An 18,978-nucleotide genomic window follows, 5' to 3' on the forward strand; every position below is an offset into this window, starting at 1 on the left:
ACGCATCTCTACAGGCTATTCTATGTTGCTTTCAGCCATTTTTAGCTGCATTCAAAAATTTACTTTCTTTGACTTTTCGACATATTGTATTATTCCTTTTCAGTCCTTTTTTTTATATGCTAATTTATGATGTTTTTGGCCTTCTTTGTTTTTTTTCCATTTCCACGCATCTCTAAAATGTATGATGTGTCATCTTCAGTCATTTTTATGACACGTCAAAATTTGACGTTTTTTTGACATATTGTACTGTGTCGTTTTTTGCCAATTGTATTTGCCACGGTAAATTATTTTTGGCCTTCTTTGGCCTTTTTTCCCACTTTGTTTACTATGACTCATCTCTTTATGGTATAATACGTCTTTTTCAGCCATTTTTATGACATGTCAAAATTTGACATTTCTTTTCATTTTTTTTGGTCTTTTTTTTCCACTTTGGATAGAATTACATGTCTCTTAAAAGTATAATATGTCTTCTTCAGGCATTTTCATGACATGTCAAAATTTGATGTTTTTTGACATACTATATTGTCATTTTTTTGCCAAAAAATAGTACAGATGCATCCTAGTATACAACGTGGAAAAAAAGGAAGAAGGCTAAAAAAAAGGCAAAAAACGACAAAACATAGTATGTTGAAAAAGGTCAAATTTTGACATGTCATAAAAATGGCTTAAAACGACTTATAGATGTCACGTCTTCTCCTCTGCAGGCTCTCCTCACACACCTCTCTCCTAATCAGCCTGATTTCTTCCACCTGCAGTGCTTCCCTCTCCCTCTCCCTCTGCCTGGCTGCACCCTCGTCAGCAGTAACCACCTCCACCTGTTGCTCATTTCCTGTCTGAGTCTATATACCTGCCCTGTGTCTCACCCTCAGTGCCAGATTGTTCTTCCTAATGAGAGACTTTCCAGCATTCTGTTTCTGCCTGCCTGTTTCCAACTCTGTCTGTCCCCGACTAACCTACTCTGTCTCTACCCCGGTGATCCGACCTGCCTTCTGATTCTCGACACCGAGTTTGATCTGCGCTTTCCACCTTCCTGCTCCCTGAGAAGAAAAGATACTCAGCGAGCCTGCTCTCCAGAGAGTTCCGCCATTGCTGAAGTGAATTCTTCTGTGCAGCTCGACTTACCCGCTCTGCTCTCTCGGAGGGTCCCCTGCCCGAATCACGTCATCGGTTTGGCCCGTTCTGAGGATCGGCTCGGAGAATCTCAGAAGTGGACGTTCTTCTGTTTGGACATTGTTGAGACTGTGATTCTGCTTGCTTTTGTGAATAAAGTCTCTGAAAGACTCCATTCAGCCTGTGTGTTGCATTTGGGTCCAGTCACTGATTCTGACAATAGAAGCTTGTAAAGACTTGTCTTAGTATACAAAGTGGAAAAAAAGGCAGAACAGGGCCAAAAAAAGTTATAATTTAGCACGTCGAAAAAATGGTTCACTATGCCATAGTATAGCATATTGGAAAACGTGAAGTTTTTACATGTCATAACAATAGCTGATTAAAACATACCTTTTAGAGACGCGTCATAGTATAAAAAGTGCAAAAAAAAAAGGCCAAAGAATGCCAACAACAAGTTAGCATGGAAAAAAAAAAAAAAAATAACACCATAATATAGTATGTTGAAAAAGGTCATGTTTTGGCACGTTATAGAAATGGCTAAGAACAACTTATAATAGCTGGTAGAGATGCATCATAGCATACAAAGTGGGAAAAACGCCAAAAACATAATTTAGCATGGCAAAAAAATGGCAAAAATTTCATATCATAGTATGTTGAAAAACGTCAAATTTTGAGATGCTATGAAAATGGCTAAAAAAGACAAATTATACCTTGTAGAGACACATAACATACAAAGTGGGGAAAAAAAACCCCAAAGGAGTCCATAAACGTCATAATGTAGCTTGTCTAAAAAAAACTGCCTGAATACGGAATATTATACGAAATATTATAGCTTGTGAAGACACTTCAAAGTATACCATGTTGAAAAAATAGGGCAAAAAGTTGTAGTCAAAAATAACATAATATATACTGTAGATAGTATGTCATCCAAAATATTTTAAAAAATCATACAATAGCATGCTGTATAAGATAAAAAAAAATTAAAAAGTTATAATATAGTATGCCATCCAAAAAAATCACACAAAAATGTTATAGTATAATATATTGTCCGAAACAGCAGGCATACTATAGTATGTGGAGAAAATAAAAAAGTAACCTTGGAATATTCATATTTAAAAGTTGAATCTCATTCAACTGACATTACTCTGTGTTGGGCACCATCCTAGTCAACTTAAGCAAGCTCCGACCCGCGGCTGCTAATTTTTATTTATTTTTTAATCACTTTACAGCTAAATCGTGTACTAAAATATGTTTATGACAGCATTTGAGGTAAAAAATACGAAATGCAGTAACGGAATATTGATTTATATCCGATTAGCGCTGTCTTGTTTGACAGTTTGATGACAGTTCACGTGCAGTGATCGACACGAATGACAGCTGCATTAGAGATTCCTCAGCTCTGACTGGTTGCTTCTAACAGCCATAGTATATTTAAACAGATGACAAATGCAGGACGAGGCAGAGAAACCTTTTTTTCACATCTGTCACATGCACTACTGTTTGGATGTAGAAAATTTAACAAAAAGGTTATTTTCTTAAAAGTTACCAACCTTAGCTTTAGCTGTAAAGATAGTAAACAGTATGAACAGGTTACTCTTTGTATGTAGTACTGTATATTATTATATGTGTTGTAGTTTCAGAACTCTACAGTACAAACCAAAGCAAAATTAAGTCACATTGGTCATGGGTGATATTTAGGGCTTTAACTTTTAAAAGAAGCCTTTTGGGGAAAAAGGACAAAAAGCCATCACATGCTCATGCAACTGAAATACTCTCTTGCTGCAGTAAACTTGCTGTTATAATTAGGCCACATGCACAAACTCAAGATAAGTGATGTATACTCCGTCTGCGTGTCGTACTACAGGTGTGAAATCGAGTCCACCTTGGAGCGCCTTTGGAAACTGGAGAGGGAGTGTAATGTGACATCTGAAAAGAAAATTGAAAATTGTGCAACATGGAACCAAAATCAACATGGCGACTGCAGCCATGGACATAATGGAGCTCGACTGGTCTGACTGCGACTAGACGACAGACGAGCACACACATACGCACAGAAAACACACATAGGAACACACACAAAGGCCAAACTAGAAAGATTTCGACTTGTTAGCACAGACTGTATCTGAGCTACAGTATGTGCTTTAGAATCTCCAGTAGAAAATGTAAGGAGCCCCTAAAGGAACGAGGGGGAGAAAAAAAGTTGGATGGTTAAAAAAAAAAATAATTATATAGTGAAAACATGTTATACCAAGAAAATTTCCACTTTTCTGATAAACTTTTTGTAAGGAAATTTTTGCAAGATTTCTTTTTCCCCATCTATTTTTTTCCTCACTAGCTATTTATTTCACCATCTATTTTTTTTCACTTCATGTCATTTTTTTCCCCGAACCATCTAATTTTTTTCCTCCCCCAGGTCTCTTAAGGGACTTTGTAAAAAGAGCTGGTTACACACTTTTCTTTTGTTAATTTTTTTATTGAATAGATGGATACTATACCCATGTGTACTGTGAAGTAGGAAGGAGCAAAAAGACAATTCGAGGTTGTCTTGTCATGTCAGAATGACTTCACCTGTGTAATTTAATGTGCTATTAAAACTGCTGCATAACATACTGTAAGAGGTACAAGTGTTACAAAATAACACACTTGATCGCAGCTCTAATGAGGCAGCACTGGCTGACTTTTTTCCTGCTTATCTTGTAGTTTATAGATTTGATTTGTTCGAAACAAGCTTTGACTTTATCAGTTCTAACTGTGATTCTAGTGTGTGAATTTTTTTGGCATTTCTTTTGGTATATTTTATCATTTTTCAATAAAAAGAAAAGAAACTCTAATTCCACTCCTGTAATTTTGCTTAATAAGTCTTCAGTATATGTGTATATGTAAAGTTCTATACATTTAACAATAAGGATGACAAGTTTTACGATCACATATGGTACACATATACCTGGCCCTATAAAATAAAATCCATCTCAAATTCCAAATCTTGATCCCAGATCCCTAAAACTGGCTCTCACACACTGAGCAGCAGAGCCACTCCTGCCAGCACCCACTTGGCGGGCCGCTCCCTGGTTTTGAGGCTAAAAGTCCAAACATATGTAGGTCCTCTGACCTTGGTCTTGTAGAGTGGACACTCGTAGATATTCCTGGTCTCCTGGCGGTCATTGGGCACAGCTCGGACTGAGATAACGGGCATGGGTGGGGTCAGTTCCTTCAGACGGGCTTCAGTGATCACCCCAGCCTGAGTGTCCCACCTTGCACCTGTGGGAAACAAAAATGGGATTAACATGTTTTCAAAGATGAGGGAATCTAGACATTATAAAACAGGTGGGAAGCTAGAAGGGTATGGTTAAAGAGGGTTGAAAAACCCCCACGAAAGTTCCCTTTAAACATGTCTGACGTGATTTGATTCACAGTGGAGGCAAATTCAGCTTCTACTCAAAGTGTACAAAGATGAGTAAAAGTGATCTCAGACCAGCGAGAAAACTAGAACCCTCCATGTTGTCCCACAATAGAGTAAATGAAAGAATGTTTTTCTACCTTCCAAATAGAGTCCATATACGTATGCACCCTCCCTAGCAGGTTGGTTGAACTCTTCCTTAAACTTCTTAGTCACATCAACCGTAAGGTTCACTTTATCCAACGGCCACTCGTTCTTCCGTGCCAGAGACTGCATCACCGCTGAAACAAAAAAACAAACAAAACAAAACTAGATGATACCTGCTGTGCAGCAACGGGTCGGGGGCAAGCATTTTTAAGGAAAAAAGAGGAGGATAAAGCCTGATAGATAAGCAAACATACCTCTGAAGAGGTATTTATTATATGATATGAAATTACATCACCCGTCAATCAATCACTTGCTGGCGTTAAGACACAAACAGTGGAGTTGTGGTTGAAGTGTAGCAGCAATGCTGCTGAAAACACGGAGAAACAAAGAAGGGAAAACCAGAACTGACGAAATACCGTCAGTATGCAGACACGTAACTTGTTGAGATACGTCATAGTAAAGCATGATGTAAAACGGCAAATTCTGACATGTCGAAAAAATGGCTGAAAACTAAATATTATGGCTTGTAGAGACACTCCACAGTATATCATGTTGAAAAAATAGCTGAAACTGACATAGTACAGTAACTGTAACTTGTTGAGACACGTCATAGTATAGCATGTCGTAAAAATCTCACCTATTGGCATGTCATAAAAATGGCTGAAAACTGCATATTATAGCTTTTAGAGACACGTCAATGTAGCATGTTGAAAAAAAGGCCAAAAACGTCATAATATGGCATGTCAAAAAAATGTCTGAAAACGACATCATATAGTATGTTGAAAAACGGCCCATTTTGACATGCTGAAAAAATGGCTAAAAAACGAGATATTATACCATGTTGAAAATAATGTCTGAAAACGACAAAGGTATGTTGAAAAATCTCACATTTTGACATGTCAGAAAAATGGATGAAAACCATATATTTTTGCTTGTAGAGACACATCATAGTATAGCATATCAAAAACGTCATTGTACAGCATGTTGAAAAAAATTGCTAAAAAACAAAAATAGTGTAGTATGTCAACAAACTGCAAATTTTGACAAGTCGAAAGAATGGCTGAAAACGAAATATAATAGCTTGCAGAGACACTTCATAGTATGCCATGTTGAAAAAAATACCCAAAAGACATAATATAGCATGTTGAAATGACTGAAAATGACATTATATAGTTTGTGACTTATTGCTTATTTGTGACTTATTATATAGTTTATAACTTTTTTTTAATGCTGATTTAGATGTCATACTTTTTATGCTTTTTTGGACGACATACTATAGTGTGACTTTTTTATGGTACTTTGGATGACATAGTATAGTATGACATTTTGGTGCTATTTTAGACGACATACTAAAGCATAAGATTTTTATGCTATTTTGGACGACATACTATAGTATGACTCATTGGTAGTATTTTGGACAACATACTATAGCATGACTTTTTCATGCCATTTTGAAAATATATAATAGTAAGCAAGTAAGTAGGAAATAATATAATAGTTAAGTAGTACTTTTATCTGTGAGCACAAATGTATTTTACCAGTGAGGAAGGACTGTGGGTTGAAAAGTCCAGACAGCCAAACAACACTGGGCAGAGACAGGTCCTGAGTCCAGCTGTCCAGCTCCTTACAGCGCTGCAACACATCATTATACCTGATACAGACGCAGACACACGTGTAAACACACAAAGACAAGGAAAACTGCAGTTGTATTTCTTACACCTATTGTAGATGGATTAATCAACAGTCTATCTTAATTAGAAAATGCATACTGCAAAGTACAACACATTTGGAAATACTGGCAGTGACACACATACACACACACCATATAGCCAGGCTGTAGGTGGAGGGATAGGCCAGCTTGGTCCAGGTATCAGGGACGTTGTCAAAGAACAAGGCAGTTTGCAGTTTCTCCATCTCAGATGAGATAGCCAGTTCACCCTTTGACAGATATATTTAACATGAATACAGAAATCTAAGGTGCTACATGTGGAAATTTCACACTACTGAACTGTTACCATCTACCATCTAATTTGAAAGACCAGTGCAATTACTTTGCACTTTTCACACTACAGTATATTGCACCTGATCTGAAGAAAATCTGCAGGATGAATTTGAGTGTCAGACTAAGGGATAATAATTATTTGATAATGTCAAAAAGTTGAGGGCAACACTGTATGCAATATGCGACATACAAACACGCAAAGAAATAAAGCATACCTTGAGTCCCAGGTCAAGCTCCTTGAGTGAGCGTCGCATCTCAGAGATGAGCATGTTCATGCGCTCACACTCCTGGAAGCAGACCAGGATGTACGGGGATCGCTCAGTTGTTTTAGCGGTGATGTCGGACATGTTGTATTCCTCGGGTAGCTTCTCCAGCACCTCATCTAAAATCGTTTTCACCTGAGGGAGAGCAGTTACTGAATTTATTAAAGCGGTTCTCTCCACTTTGTTTCTTGCATCACTAAATTGGTGTGTTAATATTTTTGTGTGTTTGCCAGGCTAAGGGCAGGTTAAGTCTGTTGGGAATGAACAGTAACGTTATTTAATTCCTGTCAAGAAAAACTAATCCCATAATAATTGAACAGGTATAGCGACCTTCTCCTCCAGGGTCTGTGAAGCTCCCTCCCCCATCACAGCATCAGGAGACTGCAGCTCCAGCAGAGTGTGAAAAAGGTTATCTGACGTCACTGTCAAGAACTCAATTTCTGCATTCGGGTGCAACCCATAATGCACTGGGCTCTCATGGGGGAGCATCTCATCTATGAAATCATGATAGCCCTGGAGATGTAGAAAGAGAAAATGGCGAAAGTATCTGTTACATTCATTTAAAGGGATATTTCACCCAAGTACACAAATAAACATTTGGGTATAAATTACTGTTACTAACTAATGTTGTATTTTTTTCTAAGAAAAGTTAGTTTTTCTTGCATGCCTTCACAGTGGACCAAAAACAGATAGAATTCCTGATAAAGTGATGTCATAGGCGACCGTGTTTAACAACAGTCAAACTATTTAAGATCATTCATTTACAAACTCTCACAAATCTTGTGCAGGATAATCCAAGTCTAGTTTATCCAACTGTATGCTCTGTACTTCCCTTACGGGTGCATTTTTTAAAACTGAACTGAAAGTGTAGTTTATTCACACTCTTCATAGCCAAACTCCACTGACAAAAAATAACTCTCTCTTGTTGAACAAGGAAGCTGCAGGCCTACCACGCCCTCATCTATTAGTTTGTCTTATTGTTTGACTTTGGTGTTAATAGTTAGGATTCACCAAAGTTTCACAATAACACAAAGTTCAGTTTCCCATCGAAAAGGGCTGTCTGTTTAGGAAATTCTGAGCATACGACCGATAATAAAAAGCAAAGTAGACAGACACAGAAAGAAGGACACAGCAGAGTTCAGTTACACTTTTGTTCAGACCAGTTAAATGTTCATTATTAACAATTAAATTTGAACCATTTCAAAGAAATGTCTCCTCAGACTGAATCCATCTCTAGTTACCTGGTAGTCCAGGTTGGAGGGGACGACAAATCCAGGAGCCAAAGCAAGCTTCCGGTCAAACTGAGAAATAAAACAAAAGACAGAAGAATTCTCAGCTTTAAATCTCTAACAGAGTACAAAGCATTTAACAGTCCCAAATTAGGAGGCCAAAATTTCTCGTTCAAACAGCGTCTGGCACGTCTGGTTGCCAGACACTCTTTAGCTTGCATGTGCAGTCTCTGGCCCAAAACTAGCCAAATTGCTGCTAACTGGAGCTGATTCTCAGCCTGAAATGGTCCAAGTCTGCACTCCAAAAACTCAGTTAAATCTGGCAGTCTTTTACGGTCTGTGCCGAAGCCAGTTCACATTTGGTCCTCTTGCGCTAGAACACAGCTGAGTGTGCCAACACTCAGCCTCAAATCAGCCAGACTTGGGAGGATTAAATTCCCTTTGTCTCTCTCTCTCTCTTATGAACTAATGTACAAACCTGGTTGGGCTGCATGTATTCCTCCAGGTATGTCCTGCAGAGACGTCTGTCCCAGTCATCAGTGATGTGTCCTCCATACATGATCTCTCCAAACAGATACCTCAGGTCCTCCCATGGCACCTTCATCATTATAATTATCATAAAAATGATCGCTGCTAACACAATCACTATCGCCATTATTCCCCTCATCGTGCCGTGGCATGCTGCCTAATACAAACCCCGGACACACATGCACCAAAAACACATCCCACCTGTGCATTAGCCTCCAGGTAGTTGTAGAGGACATTGACCGATATTGTCAAGTCTCCAGTGTTAAACGGATATTTTCTGTTCCACCCCTGTGGTCCAAACTTCCTCCTCTCTGCCACACAGGCGTGGAAGTAACACAGAGAGAAGAGGATGGTCTTAAACTCCTGCTCACGGCTGCACTGATCGAGGATGTCCTAGAGACAAAACAGTGAGTTAATAAATAAATCAATAAATAAGCACAATGAGCACAAAGCAGAAGAGCAGTAGATGCTCACCTGGTCAAAGTTATCCAGAGCAGCATGCAGATTGGCATGCATGCCTGTGGGAGGTTCGTTGGTAATCTTGATAGCGTTTTCCAAAATGCCCTGAGGAAAAAGATTAATATCTGCCACGTAAACATGACAATGATTTCTGGAGAGAGACACTGCTGCTGAGTTTTTCAAATGCAGTTTTTTGGTGCTATGAGTACCACGAGCTGTGTGCCATCTAGATCCACTATATAAGATTCAGGGCTACCAAATTATGGAATGTTTTTTCTCACCTGGCAGAAAAACAAGCCTTTATTGTAGTGGTTAAATTATTAAAGCCAACATGATTTTCCACCGCCACTCTTTGTCGGGGCTTTTAAAACATATGTGATTTGTCTCTAATGTTCTCACAGTCAATGTGTAAATAAATAAATAAATATATTTCAGGGGGGTTATCTCATTTCATGTTCGCTTCTTTTCTTTGTTTTGCCATTATGGTACATTTTTGGAACGCCTGGATTTCCTTCCTGTTTATCCTGTCATTTCCTGTTTTCCATGTGAAGTTTTTGACCCACTTTTTATCATACAGAGCAACCAGTCATCTCAGTCTCTTTCTAAGGGTGCATCAGATGTTTACAAGACTATTTAACTGCTGTTTTGTTAGTACTGTTCTCTAAATATCTCTAATGTATTCATGTTTGTTTTTATCTCTTAGCAACATGTAGCCAATCAATGTTATTGTTGCGGACTGAGTCTCCTTCTCATAAAGACCTGCATACGTACACATACATGCACACAGACACATCTACACAAACTTACATATATTTCAATTTACAAATTACACATTTACATTTTTCTACTTTTAATGACTTTTTTTTAGAGGCTTTAAATAAGCCCACCTGGTAATTTGCCTCTCTCTGCACTGTATACTTTGTTATTTTTTTATGTGCAAAAATAATAAAATCTAAAACATCGAAATTGTAGAAAAGGCATACATCTCTACAGGAGATATCGCCAAAACGGTGAACACAGGTAACCTGTCCCGCTAATAGAGTGAGGAACTTGTTACATCAAAGACACCTTAGAGTCTACATTCACTCCATGTATATATGCTCCACGCATTAAGATAACCTTGCTGCACGCGAACTGCGTCTCTACCTGTGGGATAATGTGTTCCTGAGGTGTCGGTGCCGGCTCAGCGCTCATAAACACTCTGTAGTCCGGATGACTGCCTTCACAGCAGTGCTCCAGCAGCTTCTCGAGTGAACCCAGCCAGCGAGCAACCAGGTGGATGTTCTACAGGGAGGTGAAAGAAAACACACCATCAAAGTCTAGTATAGCACAGAGGGCGAGTGTGAATGGTGAGGCACTGCAAATTGAGTACTTACAGTGTCAGTATCTAGTTTTTAATTATACTTTTAGTGACTATGATTAAAATTTATTTTGCAAACTGCATTTAAATAATTTTAAATATGTATTTGCAAAACTATAGGGGTAACCATTCTGTCAAATATTTCTATCCTTAGATGAAACTTTATTTCTATCCACCCACATATTCAGAAAAAACATGCAGTCAGACCTGCAGTATAACCCAGTGACCCTCCTTGGCAGCCTTCTCCATTGCAACCTCGGCCACAGCTTCCTGGCCCTGACCCAAGGACACGTTGTGAAGCTTCCCAAGGTCGATAGTGAAACCCAACTTCCTTCCTGGGAACACACAAGACTGAATATAAAGTCTGTCTAGGTCTTAGAGCCATTTAATTTTTTTTTATATTCAATGCCCTCAGTTTTGATTTCAGTGGATTTGTTTGTTCAAAAGATGCTCTGTACTTTGTCTCATAGTGGCGCTTCACATTGACACCTTTAATAATTGCGAGTCATACTAGTTTTGAACTGCACAGAGGAAGAATAAACATGTAAGAGTCTATACATTCCTAATTAAAAGCTTTATATTTGTTGTCTACTTTTCTCTCTTTAGAATTCGCCATGTGAAATTACTTTTCCGACTGTTGTCTTGTTATCTCTTGTTTCTCCTGTGTGTATATCTCGCTCACTCGAGTCCCAATGCTTATTGTAATGGTCAGACTTGATAGGCTAAGTAACATCTTGCAGGAAGACACACAGTAAGAGAGTATGAGTCTGTGTGTGAGTGCATGCAGTCAGTGCTTCTCTGTTTACAGTACCCAGTGATTCCACATCTTTAAGTGGGTCCACGCCAGGGGACAGGATGAAGAACACAGGTGAGGCTGGACCACTTTCTCTGAAGGACTTTGCAAATTCAGTCTTTCGGCCTTCTGTGTACTTCACCCCGAGCTTCTCCTCCACAAAGTTCCTACAGAAAAGCAAAAGGAAAATTGATTTAAAAGTGGATAATCTAAACAAAAAAAACCCCACGTCCTTAAAGAGAGGGGAAAAAAAACTCTCCTCACCTGAGAGCATAAGTCATGCGATCGGGTCTCAGGGCTCTCATCATTATGAGTTTCTGCAGGGAACTTTTCCCTTTCCACTCCTGAGGAAACTTCTCCTTCTCTGGACACTCTGACTCCACCATCTTCTTCCAGCGTTTAGGGGAGCCTTCAATGTCCCGGTCCAGACCACGAAACTCATCAGTGAAACTCATCACCTGGGCAAAGACGACAGACAGCAGGTGGTGTTTGACAATTTTTTTTATGAATGTGTGCCAGCAAAACAAGAACAACAACAACAAAAAAAAATCCTGTGTGTGTGTGTGTGCACCTTGATGGCGCTCCATGCTGAGTTGGAAAGAAAGTCGAGGGGGCTGACGTAGTTGTGGTCAATGTTAAACCGCAGCAGGAAGTCTAGCTCTCGCACATCTATCTCCTTACTCATCAGGAGCAACTGAAAGAAAAAAAACACAATCAGGGATGAAACACTCACTCACTCTCTCTCTCTCTCTAACGCCAAGACAGACTCATACACACCTGGAAGGCTAGCTGAGCAGTAAAGGTGAGCTTGTCTCTCTCAAACAGTCCCCTGCTGATGTAGTTGAAGGTGGAGTAGGTAACACAGTCTATGAGAGTGTTTACTCTGCTCTGCACATCCTCACAGGCCTCCGCCATCTCCACCGCCTTGTGGAAAACCACGTTAAAGGCCTGAGAACACGAGGGAGAAAGTTTAGCATAGCTTGTTCTGATTGTTGCATAAATTTGTGACACGTTTCTCACAAGTTAGAACATGAGTGCCTGCTTTTTCGTAAAGCCATTTTTTCAGTTCCTAGACTGTCAGTATGTTCTTGGGAGATATTACACCCCAAAAATGACCATTTGTATTTTAATCACTCACACCGTGTTATGATAAAATCTCGCATGCCTCCACGGTGAACAGAGACTTCAAAAACAGAGAAAATGTTTGATGAATTGAAGTTGTAGGGTTCCACATTTAATAATAGCAAACAAAGTTTTCATCACAAAATCAACCTAACACAGGATGAGTAATTGATTCAAAAAAGGTAATTTCGGGGGTTGAAGTATTGCTTTAAATTTCTCTTCTGGTTACCTTGAGGCTGAATTGATACATAGGGTTGATCTTGTTGAGATCATTCATGATGAAGTAGAGCAGAGAAGCTCTGACAGCGACAGGACGATAGTGTTCTCTGGCCTCGTTGATCTTCACCTCGTTAACTTTAGCTTCCAGAACCTAAGAACGGAGGAACGGAGGAAGAAGACAGAAGAAGTAGAAGAGATGACGAAAGTGTCGAGGTATATAAAAGTGCAAACCAAGTGAACTTACTGTTGTATTCAAGTCAGGCGTTAACAGCAAAGCAAACATATCCACACTGTTACCTTCATCTCTATCTCAGCAGCAGTGTGCTTTGTGGTCTCAAGCTTCTCCACCAGCACGTTGTCACCCAGGAAGTTACTCTCCGCAGCAGACAGCCTGGTCAGCAGCTCGTCCTCCAGGAGCTTCAGCTCAATCTTGAACATGTTCTGCTGTTTGGTCAGTTCACTCTGCAGGGAGTTTACATAAACAGCACAGATCATTTGGGGAATTGCTTATTATATACAGAAGTATTTTCCCTAGTTTATCTATTTTATGTTAAAAAACCTAATTAAAAAAAAAACAACCCAAAAACCCAACAACTGTTAACAGGAAAAAGCGGTTTATCATCTAATATAAAAAATATTATTTGCCTCAACTACTATAATAATACAGTAATTTGCAATTGGAAAAAAGTATTATGTTATGTTATGTGACAGACTGTTATATAAGGGAGGGAAAGAGGATGATTGAAGATCATCAAAGATGATTTATTAGTTATTAAATCTGATTTAACCCCTTATTTAACCTGGAGTAAAAGATTTACTAAGCTTAAAAATATCCTTTTCAAGAATGTCCTGATCAAGACAGGCAGCAGCACTAAAACATGGTTGAAGTAACAAAACAAACATATCACAATTTAAAATGAAAACAAAAACTAATAACAGAATTATAAGACATCAAAAAAGTTTTTTAACATTCAAAACATCTATAGCCAGATTCACCTGCTTCCAAATTATATAAAATCCCTCTGAATGTGCCCAATGAGAACATAACTAATAACAAAATGACCCACCTTGAGGTGCTCGAGGTCAGGTCTTTCCTGATTCACCACCTGTGCCAGGAGCTGGTCCTCCAGACCGTCCCTGGTCACAGTGAAATTGATGAGAGTGGTCTGGGCTTGAATCTCTGGCTTGTAGTGAGGATTAGCTAACTTAGTGTGAAGGATCAGTCTGAATCCCGGGTGGAAGAAACACTCCTTGTCCCCGACCTTTATACAGCTGTGAGAGAGCAGTGCAGAGAGAGGAAAGCATAAAGAACAAGAAGAGAGGGCAGAAAACTGAGGAACAAATGGTGGTTTTGCATGTACCGTACACATGATAAAAGGTAATGTCCTACCTTCCCTTCTTGATGGTGTGACGTCCCAGGAGAGGGTCAATAACGGGGTCAATGGTCTCCTCGAGGTTCTCTATGAGGACAGTATCCCCCGCCACGACAGCCTGTTCTATCACATCTACATACCTGGAACAACATTGATTTATGAAATAAGAATATTTAAACAAATTTTGTCATTCCTAAGGAGAAAATAATAGTTTTGAGAACGAGAACATCAGACATGAAAGTCTTTATCTCTATGTGAGGATAAAAATGGAAAACACTCACCCCCTCTGTCCCAAACTGACAACCTTGAGGCTGCTGCCATAGCGACTTTTGATCCACTTAATGCCTTGCAGCTGAGGGTCAATGAGGAGAGGCCAGCGCTCACCTGAAACAATACACACACAACCCACATGTGACCCACAAATGGAGTCTTAACCATATTAGCACTGCACAGTTTGTACTGCCTGTCAGAGAAGGACTATCATCAATGTGGTGATGTGACATTAGTATTGTAGTATACTAGTGCGGTGCTTGTTGAAAACTTGTTGATAACTTTATATTTGACACTACTCTTTTTTAGGTACTGAGGAATACACCTGCTGTGTCATAGTAAAGCCACAGTGGCCAAAGTCTATGAAACAGCCTGTCTGAGCATCTGAGGGACACCAACTCTGTAGACATTTTTAATAGAAACTGAAAGATGTTTTTTAGCTTGGCTTTTACTTAAGGTGCCTCTTCTTTTTTGCTTTTAATACATATCACAGTTGTATTTCTAGCTATAGTAATACACTGCTAATAAATGTATCCCACAGGTGTAAAGAGCTTGTGCTCGACAGTGCACTTCCGTGGCTCCTCAGCAATACACCTGCCAGGTGTGAGGTCAATCAGATAAATGGTTGCCAAGAAAATCTAAAGACAGTCATACAGACACTGTTTTCATTTTAGTTAGATGTATATTTACTGTCCCAACTCACAATTTGTGAGGATAGTTGCATTCTGAGTTGACATTTTGTCTCCTGGTAAGCCTTCATTGTTCCACTGGGCCACCATCGCATCATCAGTCAGCATCAACACTGGATCTAAGCCATCTGTCATGGGGACAGGCACCTGATGAAAAGATATAAATTTAAAAAAAAAGAAAAAAATCATGGAAATCTTAACATAACTTCCTGTTGTAGGGAAGGGCAGCAGTACAAATGACAGAGGAAGGAAGAGGTATATGGAAACAGAATGAGTGACCGATTTCCATATCATATATAAAGATAATCATATGGTTTCAGAAAACATTTATCTATTGTAAGATTGTGACCTTCTGGCTGCGCAGGAAGGGCATCCACATGTTGTCCTGCAGCTCTCTCCTGTACTTTTTGGAGAAGGATCCAGCATAGGAGATGAAAGCTGCAGTCAGGAGGACGTCCCCACTTAGAGTTTCCTCCTGTTCGTGGTACTGAGCCACTGAGTGGGCCCAGCGTACGTTCTCACTCTGAAACATGCACATGTTAGTGTACATACAATGAGACACTTAGATATTATACAAAAAAAGTCTAAATATATAAAAAAAGTCTCAATTCAACAGTAAGACACATAAAATATACTGATCTTCCATTCGTCTTTGCTGTGCCCACCTCCAGTCCTTTGACCAGCCGATTGGCGAGCTCTATTGTCTTGTTGGTGCGGTTGACCTCTTCCTGAAATCGCAGTTTCTCTGATGTGGCTTTTTCAAATGCTGTCGTCAGAGTTTCCAGGCTACTGTCCAGCTCCTAAGAGAGAAAAAAAGATAACTTGTGGCCACAAGTGTTCTTGAATAAAATATCTTGCTTGACAAAACATTTGAAAAAACAAACAAAAAAAACCCCCAATATGTACAATCTGTTAATGACCTGAAAATTCATGGAATAAAGCAATAATATCAAGGTGAAACCACACCTTAACCCCTGTCTAGATTGTGCTTAGGAAGTTCTATTATTGCCAACAAGATAATAAAACACATCCAGGGGCTACCAGACTAGAGAAAGAAGAAGCAGTAGTGTGGTGGCAGTGGATTATCAGATGGTCTATAAAAGTCACTGCAGACAGGAGTGAAATTATGCAGAGCCAGTATGAAAAGCCTGCAGCCCCTTATTGACTGTCACAAGAGTAAAATGTGGGAGCTTGCCATGTTTGCAAGAAGCAAGTAAACAATGAATTTTCTTTTTCAACAGTTAATCTGCTATCTAAATTTATTTATAAATGAAAAGACAGAACACAAAAAAGGAAACAAAAGAAAAAAATAAAGAAAAAAGCAAAAGAAAGACAAAAGAAAGAAGAACAATAAAGGAATGAAAATGAGACATCAGAAAGAAAATAAAAAAAGAATATAAAAGACAAACATGAAAGAAGAAGAAAGACAGACAGAAGGAAAATGAAGCAATACAACTAAGAACAAACTGAAAAAGAAATTGAATGAATGCACACAAAAGACAGAAAGGAAATGAAGCAAGAAAATGAAAAATAAAGAAAGAAAATAAGAAAAAGGAAAATGAAGAAAGAAAGGAGAGAATGATCTTATCAGGCATACTGCAAGTTTCTTCCTGATGGCCTCTAGTTTCTCAGCAGCCTCAGCCAGATCAGCGTTGGCCTGAGACAGACACATCCTCTTCATCTCAACCTCGCATGATACCTTGGGGACACAGCAAACATACACACATATACACACAGAGCAGTTTGACCCATTATTCTGACAGGAAATACAGTGAGCTTAATTTAGAGGTGTATGCATAGTATAATCCATAAAATACCATGTACCGGTAATTCTTTCAGGGATGCAGACAAAACCATAACCAAGACTCATGTCTGTAAAACCATGGATGCTTTATACACATCTTTACCATGGGAGCACAGAAGATCTATACAACCAGTATTTGGAGTTATGGCCAAAAACATGTTTTTTGCGGTCACCATAACCTTGACCTTTGAACGTCAGATTCTATTCAGCTCATCATTGAGTCCACGTGAATGTTTGTGTCAAATTTGAAGACATTTCCTCAAAGTGTTCTTAAGATATCACATTCACAAGAATAAGACAAATGCAAGGTCACAGTGACCTTGACCTTTGAACACCAAAATCAAATCAGCTCATTCTTGAGACTACTTGAAGATTTGTGTAAAATCTGAACAAATGCCCTCCAGGTGTTCTTGAGATATCGCGTTCACAAGAATTGGCTAGAACAGGTGGACAGGCAACGTGAAAACATATTGCCTCTGGCCTCGGCTATGGCCAGCGCATAGGCATTAAAACACTCTGTTTATACGGTAACATAAAATGTCATGCACACATTGTATATGTAGAATTGTACTTACAAAAATCTACCCAGGGCAGCACAGTAGTCGGGGAAACAGAAAATAATCCATCAGACAAGAACACAATGAAAAATGTCACATGTTGGCTTAGCTGGGGTGACACTAAATATGTATGACAGCAGCTGTACATGCGTGTACCTCGTGGAAGCGTATAATGTTGATCACCCAGGCACAGAGCCCCGCAGCAGCCGAGGATTTCTGTCGCACAAACTCTGGGTTGAACTCTGGGTCACTGAGGTGCTCCTCTCTCACGCACCTCACCGTGGCCTCCGGGATGTGCTCTTTGTCAAAGTTCACCAGAGCCTGCAGGAAGTCATCCACCTGCATGTGCATCCATGTGCAGAGGTGTGTATGGATTTAGATAAAATGGTATCACCTCATGATCTCCATGTATAATTCTTTTGCAAGCTTTTTGGACTCTAAATCATGAGCTTGAGAAGTGAAATAAAATATACACAAAGCTACACACCATATTGGCAACTGTGTTTGCTAAAATCTCTTTTTCGGTTTTATATGTGCATTTCTTTAGTCAGGAAAGTGCCTCGCTGAGATTAAAAATCTCTTTTACAAGAGGCCAAAGTACACAGAACATAAAATATAGAGTTTTAGCACATTTAGTTATAACACAGACTTAAAGTACAAGACAAAGAGAACAGTCAAAGATCAATAAAGCAGTCAATAGATACACAATAAAGGACAAGAAATAAAATGGCAATAAATAATTTTAAGTGTGATGCAACATTGTTTTAGGAAATTTATTTGTGATGTACTTTTTGGCTTTGTTGTAGCCAGCCATTAATCTAGGAAACACTATGAGGCTTCGCTGTAAAATATCACCTTGCTCATGACCATCTTGGAAGCTTTCCAGCTGCGATCTTTGGGGATTCGGCCTTGGGGAGACAGCAGCACCAGAACAGCTGCTGAGACGTTAGTGACAATAGCTGGAGGGTTAGGGAACGTCCTCAGCTCTGTCAGGTTCAACTGGATGAGCGTGCGCACACACACACACACACACACACACACACACATAGACACAATGATTTTTTTTTATTTGGTGGGCTGGGATGAAGCCAACCTTGCAACATGTTTTATTTATTTTTTTTGTACACTGGCACCGGTAGCGATCCGTTTCTATAAAATAAATTGAATGAAATAAAATAAAACCAATAAGATAAATCAGTTGTGGTGACAGGTCTCTGTCTTTATGTGTACACAATTGATTCACCCTGTTTAGTGTATTGAGGGCTGCGTTGGCTGCCTGCAGGGCAGGTTCAGCCTTCGCAAGGTCGTCCTCAGTCTCCTGCTGCTGTTTGGTCACTTTGGCTTGGATTGCTGCCACCTGAAAAAACACAACAAAGACACAAAAATGTCTGAAGTAGGGATGTGTGCGACTAGTTGATTAAACATTTCTAGCCTCATTGACACCAGAAATACTAGTCAGTTAAACCTTTTAAAATACCAAGGAAAACAGGAAGAGTTTGGATCTTCATATGCAAGACTGACCAGCAACATCTGATAATTGACATCTCTCCCTCTTTCAAACACACACACGTGCTCTCAGACTTAATGGATGGAACCGTGTGTGTCCCCACGACTCGTACAAGTCTGAAGCTGTCTGCAGATCTATGTGAGGAAAGT

General features: G+C 39.4%; 1 protein-coding gene across 1 annotated transcript in view; it reads right to left on the minus strand.

The window, feature by feature from the left end:
* Positions 1-3,490: 3,490 nt before the first annotated feature.
* Positions 3,491-18,978, minus strand: part of dnah9l (dynein, axonemal, heavy polypeptide 9 like) — a 44,742-nt gene continuing 29,254 nt past the window's right edge. The window contains exons 61-88 of the mRNA XM_088085038.1: positions 18,566-18,679; positions 18,178-18,321; positions 17,479-17,661; positions 16,559-16,660; positions 15,627-15,761; positions 15,311-15,484; positions 14,976-15,108; positions 14,284-14,386; positions 14,020-14,142; positions 13,697-13,901; positions 12,927-13,091; positions 12,640-12,780; positions 12,066-12,236; positions 11,860-11,982; positions 11,553-11,746; positions 11,307-11,455; positions 10,703-10,830; positions 10,282-10,419; positions 9,151-9,240; positions 8,878-9,069; positions 8,627-8,746; positions 8,161-8,220; positions 7,250-7,432; positions 6,872-7,054; positions 6,477-6,592; positions 6,193-6,305; positions 4,648-4,788; positions 3,491-4,368 (exon numbers count right to left, since the gene is read on the minus strand). Coding sequence (XP_087941164.1) covers positions 4,121-4,368; positions 4,648-4,788; positions 6,193-6,305; positions 6,477-6,592; positions 6,872-7,054; positions 7,250-7,432; positions 8,161-8,220; positions 8,627-8,746; positions 8,878-9,069; positions 9,151-9,240; positions 10,282-10,419; positions 10,703-10,830; positions 11,307-11,455; positions 11,553-11,746; positions 11,860-11,982; positions 12,066-12,236; positions 12,640-12,780; positions 12,927-13,091; positions 13,697-13,901; positions 14,020-14,142; positions 14,284-14,386; positions 14,976-15,108; positions 15,311-15,484; positions 15,627-15,761; positions 16,559-16,660; positions 17,479-17,661; positions 18,178-18,321; positions 18,566-18,679 — 4,071 coding nt within the window. The 3' untranslated portion in view covers positions 3,491-4,120. The remainder of the gene's footprint in view (positions 4,369-4,647; positions 4,789-6,192; positions 6,306-6,476; positions 6,593-6,871; positions 7,055-7,249; positions 7,433-8,160; positions 8,221-8,626; positions 8,747-8,877; positions 9,070-9,150; positions 9,241-10,281; positions 10,420-10,702; positions 10,831-11,306; positions 11,456-11,552; positions 11,747-11,859; positions 11,983-12,065; positions 12,237-12,639; positions 12,781-12,926; positions 13,092-13,696; positions 13,902-14,019; positions 14,143-14,283; positions 14,387-14,975; positions 15,109-15,310; positions 15,485-15,626; positions 15,762-16,558; positions 16,661-17,478; positions 17,662-18,177; positions 18,322-18,565; positions 18,680-18,978) is intronic.

This window comes from Plectropomus leopardus, chromosome 12, assembly GCF_026936395.1.
Source record: "Plectropomus leopardus strain MGB_pleo_1.0 chromosome 12, ASM2693639v1, whole genome shotgun sequence".
Classification (NCBI taxonomy): domain Eukaryota; kingdom Metazoa; phylum Chordata; class Actinopteri; order Perciformes; family Serranidae; genus Plectropomus; species Plectropomus leopardus.